Genomic DNA, 7,858 nt, shown 5'->3' with positions numbered 1-7,858 from the left:
AGTCTAAGCAACCAAGTCACATGATGAGAAGTGGAAGCAGTGGCAGGTAGAATCTTCAATGAACATGGATTAGAATAAGGTCTGGACGGGAAGAGTGACTGACAAAGACGTTGACCACTTCGAGAGATTCTGCACCATTCTAAAGCCAGGCGTGAAGCCCGTAGATAAGTATGTATTCTGGTAGGGCATGAAAAACACAGGGTGAAGTTGAAGAGGGCAAGGACGGGAGAGCTGTAAGAGGTGCCGAACACAATCGGCCCTACGGTGGTAGGGTTTTCTACCCCGGACAGGTCCTATGTTGCTTCATCAGTAACATTGCTGACCATCAAGCCAAATAAAGCACAACCATCAAGTCCTGGAGCTGTGGATCCCTTGACCACAAGGCCAGAGAATGTAACACCAGCAAATGGACACTGTGATAAAAACGGCCACTCCTCCTAAGAATCCACAGTCCTATGCACATAGGGCGAGCGGCATAGGGGGGAGGGAGAGCAAGTAGAACCACCTATAGCTCACCCGACGGAGAGAAGACAGGCAGCTTCCAGCGAAGAACCAGCAGGACAGGAACGCAAGCAGCAGAAGCCCGAAGACAAGCAATCTGAGAGAGACCAGTCAGTCATCGAGCGAGAAGGAGCGTGAGAGCACAGGGGGAGACTATTTCGAAATCTCTTCCTATAGTGAGTACACCAGCAACTCTTTTCTTCCTGAGAGCGAGGTTAACATAGGTTAATGGTCCTCCAACGGGGACCCAGAAGGAGTCGGAGACATTGACTGGGAGGCAAGTTCAAATGGAACTAAAAGGGAGAAGAACCATTTAAATGAAATTTGGAAGGAGTGAACAATGGAATATATATATTTTTAATATTCCTTAAAGGGATACTTCACTATTTTGGCAATGAGGCCCTTTATCTACTTCCCCAGAGTCAGATAACTTGTGGATACCATTTTTGTGTCTGCGTGTGGTTTGAAGGAAGTTGCGCAATTACTAACTAGCGTTAGCGCAATGAATGGAAGTCTATGGGTATCTTATACAGATATCCACAAGTTTATCTGACTCCGGGGAAGTAGATAAACGGCCTCATTGCCAAAATTGTGAAGTATCCCTTTAAAATCAATGATCTTTTCTATTATGAAATGTAAATGTAATGTATTGATGTTAATCCCTTCTTGATCCCAAAAACTAGCTAAATATAAACAAAACCAAAGAATCTAAAGCCTATTGAATATGATTTTTTTTTTTTTTTTTTTTACACAAAAAAGTAACAAAACCAGATGATGCAAAGCAAATGTCTGTATCTCATGAAAGAGAAGATAATCAGAGCGCTATGAGTTAAAGCTGATCTTGTTAAACACAAAAATGATGGTGTGTGGAACGAGGTCCCTGGTCTCTAACTTGTCCCGATTAGGATTTACGACAATAAGAAGAAAAAAATATATATGCTGATGTACCTTACACTTTATTCAACTTCACAACTCTGTTATAACATTTGCTTGTCTGAGAAATTCAGACTACTGAAACGTTCCTGGTAGTATAGTAAGTCTCAACAGAAATGCACTGAAGTAGTATGGAGAACAAGACAAAGGAGAATAAATGGCTTCAGGCCTGCATGCACACAGCTATGGAGTAAACAGACTGGTTGGTTTCCCCTACACACAGGCTAAGCGCTGTATAGACTGGCCAGCTATGATCACACAGACAGACAAGGGAGATAATTGTCTGTGTTACCAGCTTGCTGGACAGACTGCCGTCTCCCTGAGGGGCTGTACAGTCTCAGGAAAATCAAAGCAGCACTTTGAGCACAGTGTGGTGTATTTGGAGGCATCATGCTGAACAATAATCAATTCAAAAAGGCACAATCCGATCCCGAATAGTCACCCACCCAACAAAAGCATAGGAAAGTACAGAGAGCAGAAACTAAGTCATAAACAAATGAATCCATGGTCGCAAACAACAAACTAAAGAGCGGTGTATATGGAATAGATTGACGTCAGAGCACTGGCACGTGCCTGACATCCTGCCTGACTTAATGGGGTACGACAACATCAAGTCAATGGCTTAACTACTGCAGTGACACAGCTGTTTGTATGTCACACCACCGCAAAATGCATATAGCGTCTGTGTAAAACATGACTCCACTGGTCCTGGGTCAGAAAATACAGTCCTAAAGCATGTTAACAAACAAAGCATGTTTATTTCAAACTAAAACAGAATGCACCCAACATCCACCCTCTTATTGTGTTACGTTTTTACTTTGTCCTTTGAATCACTGCATTATGATGCACAAATCACAGACATTTATTTTAGGGATAACAGGTCATGTTTTTCATCTTTTAGGATGTTCCTTTTTAGAAGCAATTGTACTGTTCTCACTGTACGTAGGCTATATTCTGCTTATAGACAAGAAGCATATAGGACACCACAAAGGCATTCATTTAAAACGTTGCTGCAGCATAATTTAAAAGAAGAGACAAAACAGGCCAGCGACAGCTGTTTTCAAGTATTCCCTCATCTGGATTCAATCCATTGGAAACAGCCAGGATCCGTACACTCTTCCATAGGAAGGGTCAAAGCTCTTTTTCTCATTTACAATTCAAACATTTTGGCAAGCAATTTTCATTAAAAGTTCACCTTGCTTAAAATCGTGAGGGAGGCGTAACAACAACAAAAAAAAGATTAAAAAAAGAAAAAAAATATCACCTACCATTTAATCAGCTAGCGAGCCATCTATTGAAGTACACGTTATGTGAGAGATAAAATCAATTGTTAGGTTATCAGACAATATTATGTGAAATACTACCCAGGGTCCATTGGGTCGCTGACATGAGTACAGAGAAGAGACAACTTTACAAAATTATCTTTACCTACTGAGTGATGATTGTCCCCTCAGTGTCTGTTTTCTCTACCACTGGCTGTTTCTCAGCTTCCTCCATCGGCTCACTCAGTCCATTGTCTGCATCCTTTGTGGAGGAGCAAGAGGCGACATGCTGCGAGGGATGCTGCTGGTCCTGGGGCTCCGGCAGGAATTGGGGCTCCACAGGGCTGTGTGTGAGGACCAGTGACATTGAGAGGGCAGGAGTGGGGGACGGGGTAGTGGTGGGCTCAGCCACTGCGTCAGTGTCCATCCTCGACCCTGTTCCATTGACCCACCGAGATGGAGGTTCTACCATGGGTTCAGGTTCTTTCATAGGTTCTTCCTGAGGTTTCTCTGGCTCGTTGGCCCACCGGGGTTTCTCTGGCTCCCCCTGGGTGTCAGTGATCTCCTCTGGGGTGCGGGGGGCCTGTGGGGACACCTGGGGTGGCGACTGTGCCCGTGGTGGGGACAAGGCCTGGGGTGGTGACTGTGCATGTGATGATGACTGGCCCTGGGGAGGGGACTTTGTCTGGAAAGGGGAATGGGCAGGGTGCGGCGACTGGGCCTGAAGGGAAGCCTGGTTTTGGGGTGGTGACTGGTTCTGAGGAGAGGATTGGGTCTGGGGTGAGGACTCAGACTTGGGGGAAACATGTGTCTGGGTAGAGGAATGGAAGTCTGCCTGGGGCTCAGGACCGGGGAGGGCTTCATTCTTGGCTTGAGTTGGAAACTGGGTGGACTGGGGTGGAGCTTTAGGTGGAGACTGGGATGACTGGTGAGCGGTTAGAGGTGGAGACTGGGATGGGGCTTGAAGAAGAGACTGGGATGGGGCTTGAAGAAGAGACTGGGATGGGGCTTGAAGAAGAGACTGGGATGGGGCTTGAAGAAGAGACTGGGATGGGGCTTGAAGAAGAGACTGGGATGGGACATGAGATGTTGACCGAGTTAGAAGAGTTGGAGTTTGAAGCAGACCCGGTTTAGTTAGGAATCCAGGTTTAGGTTGAAGCTTGGACTGTAGTTGCAGCAGGGCCTGAGGTTTGCCTTGGGTCAGGGAGAGGGTTGGGGTCAGGGTAGGAGTAGGGAGCAGGGGTTGTGGTAGAGGAAGAAGGGGTGTCCAGGCTCCACGCTTGTTACGGTCCCTCTCACGTTCCCTCTCCCGATCCTTCTCCCTCTCCTTTTCACGCTCTCTCTCCCGGTCACGCTCCTGCTCTCGTTCACGGTTGCAACGCTCACGGCCACGGTCCCTTTCTCTCTCGCGGTCCCTCTCCTTCTCACGGCTGTCTCTCTCACGCCGGTTGCCATTCATCTCCTTCATGAAGTCAAAGTCCCTGTCCCGGTGCTGCCTGTCCCAAGGGCGCCGGCACACATCCAAGTCCTGGGGCATGTCAACATCAGCGAACGGTGCTGCAGCATCAACTCCACCACGACTCCACGTCGGGCCCCCTCCAACACCACCAGTACATACTCCTCCTCCTACCCCTCCTGCTGATCCAGCGCGGTTCTGGTTCCCAAAGCGGTTGGGGAAGTTCTGCCCTTGGTTAGAGCCAGGGCGTGCTTCCTGGAAGCCCTTGGAGACCGCGGCCGGAGAGCTCCGCATGTCACGCTCATCAAAGTCCCCTCTGGGTGGCCCCCAGCGACTCGGGGTCTGGGGGGTGAAGCCGGCGAGGGCCTGAAGCCGCCCTGCCACGCTGTCTCTAGCTGGCTCTCTCACTGGGGTCTGGAGCAGGGCAGGTCTGCCTCTGCCCAAACCCCCACCACCTCCACCCATGGACTCTCTGTGCTCCAGGGGAGGGGTCCTCAGCAGGCCTGTGCTCTGCTTGTCCTGGGGCGGAGGGAAGCGGTAGTCTTGGTCCCCCCCCTGCTGGCTATTATCAGCTCCAGAGGAAGGCTCGTCCTCAGCCTTGGACATGCTTTCGTTTGAGGGGTTGGGCCCCCGGTTGAAGGCCTCCTCGGCCCTGTTGAAGCGTTCCATCTGGGAGGCCGCTCTGGCGCGGGCCTGGGCATGGAGGGATGCTTCCAGGAGGCTCTGTTGGGACAGGCCCTGCTGCATCAGGAGGGGGAAGCGGGCCCCGGCACCACGGAGCATAGTAGGCCGGAGGTCCAGCGGCATCAGCCCAGGCATCCTCTGGCCAGGCAGGCCCTGCTGGTGAAGGGGGTGGGTAAGGGAAGCTGAGGGGTGCATCCCCAGAAGACCCATACCACGACTCATTGCATTCTGCATACCTAGAGAAAGAGGAACACAAGAGATTATTTAACAGTAAAAAGCAGGTCTTATCAGCGAAGTCTTGAGAAAGTGAGAAGCTTTTCAAAAGTCATTAAGAACAAACAAAAGAAAGTCAAAGCTTTCACCTAAACCCTAGGTTTATTGTTTGGTATCCTCTTACCTTGCAGTACTAACTCTGCAGCTGCATCCATGCCGTCAGCAGATTGGCCCGTCTTGTCATTTGCTGCTTGCTGCGTCTGGACTCCGGGTTGAAGCTGGTTGAAGACCCCTTGTCCAGGGAGGGTAGAGGTCATGAAGCTCCCTGGGATAGTGGCTCCGTACGGGGAGTCATTCATGCTGTCCTGAGCCTGCGACATGGAGGCCGGCACCAGAGCTGCAGGAGTGGAACAGAACATATAGGGCAGTATCTTTAAAAAAATTAAGTATGTTTAAATAAAGCAAGTCGCTGGCTTCTTACAACATTTGAGGCAATATTTACTCCAAAAGTAATGCATGTAATGACTTCTATAGACTCAGTCAGGTCATGCATAACTTACTTATAGGAGCTGAGCCCATGCCTCCTTGCTGAGGAACACCTGCTGCCTGCATGAAACCTACAGGAGGGAGAAAACACACCATTATCTGGATTTCTAAACAATATATATATATATATTCTTTAATTCAATACTCTTCACTGGCAGCTGCATCAGACTGCTGTGTCTTACCTGGAGGAGGCTGGGAGGCGTTGAAACCTGCTCTGAGGAAGGGGGGCAGGGGGCCATAGCCTGGCGGGGGCATCGCCATGGAAACAGGGAAGGATGGAGGCACAAGACCCACGGCAGGGACAGCCTGAGCCACAGGGAGCTGAGAGGGGACAGACAGGGGCGTTAAACTATCGAAATGAGGGATGAGATGAATATGCAATGATGTGCTGTGATTCCTGTAACATCGTTTAACAATCAAATCACAGAATTTAGAGGAACAATAGTTTTCCACTGATAATCAGGTTAAGACCAACACTGAAAGAATACAAACAGCAACATTAAAATGCGTTGGGTGTTGAGATGTAATAGCTGACTGACGAGTTGAATAATGCCTTGAACCTGTGTGTGTGGGTAGGTATGCATGTCTGAGCTTAGTAGTAGGGATGAGCATTTCAAATCATTTCACTATTCAAACAATATAATACATATTTTTCGCTCAGTTTCAGCAGAAGGATGGGGGAGGGGGGGGGGGAGAAGCGGAGAAGCAGGGGTGTGTGGGAGAGTGAGTGAGTGGCGCCATACAGACTCACGCTAGTTAGACAAACTTGTTCTTGCCATAGGTTATCTATCATACCATCTGGTACTGCGCGCCTGTCTTGACTGCATCAAATCACTGTAAAATAGCTAGCTAACTACAGTAGCCAGCTACGTTAGCCAGCTAGCTAGCTAAAGTACAACAATTCCATATGAAACAACGGCCTACCTGCTGGTTGATCATTGTAGCTTACTCTGTCTCATTTAGCCAACTTAAATCCATCATTTTTTATTCCAGTTTGCGTCGACTAGAAATCTCCCACTTCACTTGCTACACATGGAGCCTCTGACTTTAGCGCCACTGATTGACCGACAATAACAACAAGATAAAAGTGTGAAACGTGTGTGTGGGCTACCGGTGAGTCTTTATAGGGTGCACTCATAAAAACTGTCAAAACTGTCGTTTTATACAAATGTCATCGTCTGTCCTTCTAGGCTATATAGCAATGTCACAAATTTTTATATATAAAAAAAAATAGACAATGTCTCTTCATTGTTAAAATAGGCTTATATATTAGGGGTATTTAGTAAATCGAATACCAACGTCCATTCAGATATTCGAATAACCTGGCATATCCCTACTTAGTAGACACAGATTAACTCTGAGATGAGTTGAATACTAATTACCTAAACACTTCCCCCACCTACTGAGCCAAACCTTCTCATGAGGCCCACCCAAGAACAAAGAAACAGGCTGGGTATCCTGCATTCACTCAACAACCCCATCATAAAGGAGTCAGGAAGAGAAACCTGAGGCCACTCTAAACACCTAAGGCTAAGCACCCCACAGACAGGGCAGGCGGCTAGCACTAATCACAGGAAGACTATGGTGTTCAGTTTCACACCACTGACTGGCCCCATGGTAGACGCTTAGTACAGAGGAAATGGAAATGTGAGGGGCCCAGTAAATTCCACCCTCTCACACACACACACACACACACACACACACACACACACACACACACAAAGGATGATGAAAGCAACGCACAAAACAACGTATTTATGCTTCAACGTTGAATGTTAGATCTCTGAGGTTTGGGTACCTGTACGGGCATCATGGACACCTGTTGGCTGAAGGCCTCCTGTTGGCTGAAGGCCTCCTGTTGGCTGAAGGCCTCCTGTTGGCTGAAGGCCTCCTGTTGGCTGAAGGCCTCCTGTTGGCTGAAGGCCTCCTGTTGGGTCTGTTGGGTGGTGTTGGCTGTCATGGGTTCAACGCTCACAGCCTGGCTCACAGCTTGGCTCACAGCTTGGCTCACAGCTTCCTTCATTGGCTCTGGCGCATTCTTGGCTGCTTCCCACTCTACAGTAAAAATAAAACAGAGGATTAGAGAATAAGATTGAATGTGCGACACTTGATTGTTTGTTTTTTGTTACTTTTATTTCGTATCAGTATTTTTTAAAACTGCATTGTTGGTTAGGGGCTCGTAAGTAAGCATTATACTGTAAGGTCTACCTACACCTGTTGTATTTGGCGCATGTGACTAATAACATTTGATTTGATAGTCACA

At 48.0% G+C, this 7,858-nt stretch overlaps 1 protein-coding gene across 3 annotated transcripts in view; it reads right to left on the bottom strand.

Moving 5' to 3' along the window:
• Positions 1-1,438: 1,438 nt before the first annotated feature.
• Positions 1,439-7,858, bottom strand: part of LOC115162461 (protein SCAF8) — a 39,368-nt gene continuing 32,948 nt past the window's right edge. For all 3 annotated transcript variants that reach the window (XM_029713774.1, XM_029713777.1, XM_029713776.1), the window contains exons 16-20: positions 7,394-7,650; positions 5,778-5,916; positions 5,610-5,666; positions 5,234-5,446; positions 1,439-5,072 (exon numbers count right to left, since the gene is read on the bottom strand). In XM_029713774.1, the coding sequence (XP_029569634.1) occupies positions 2,863-5,072; positions 5,234-5,446; positions 5,610-5,666; positions 5,778-5,916; positions 7,394-7,650 (2,876 nt within the window). In that variant the 3' untranslated portion in view covers positions 1,439-2,862. The remainder of the gene's footprint in view (positions 5,073-5,233; positions 5,447-5,609; positions 5,667-5,777; positions 5,917-7,393; positions 7,651-7,858) is intronic.

Source organism: Salmo trutta, chromosome 25, assembly GCF_901001165.1.
Source record: "Salmo trutta chromosome 25, fSalTru1.1, whole genome shotgun sequence".
NCBI lineage: Eukaryota > Metazoa > Chordata > Actinopteri > Salmoniformes > Salmonidae > Salmo > Salmo trutta.
Note: the sequence above shows the minus strand (reverse complement) of the source record. Positions and strands in the feature narration are given on the sequence as shown.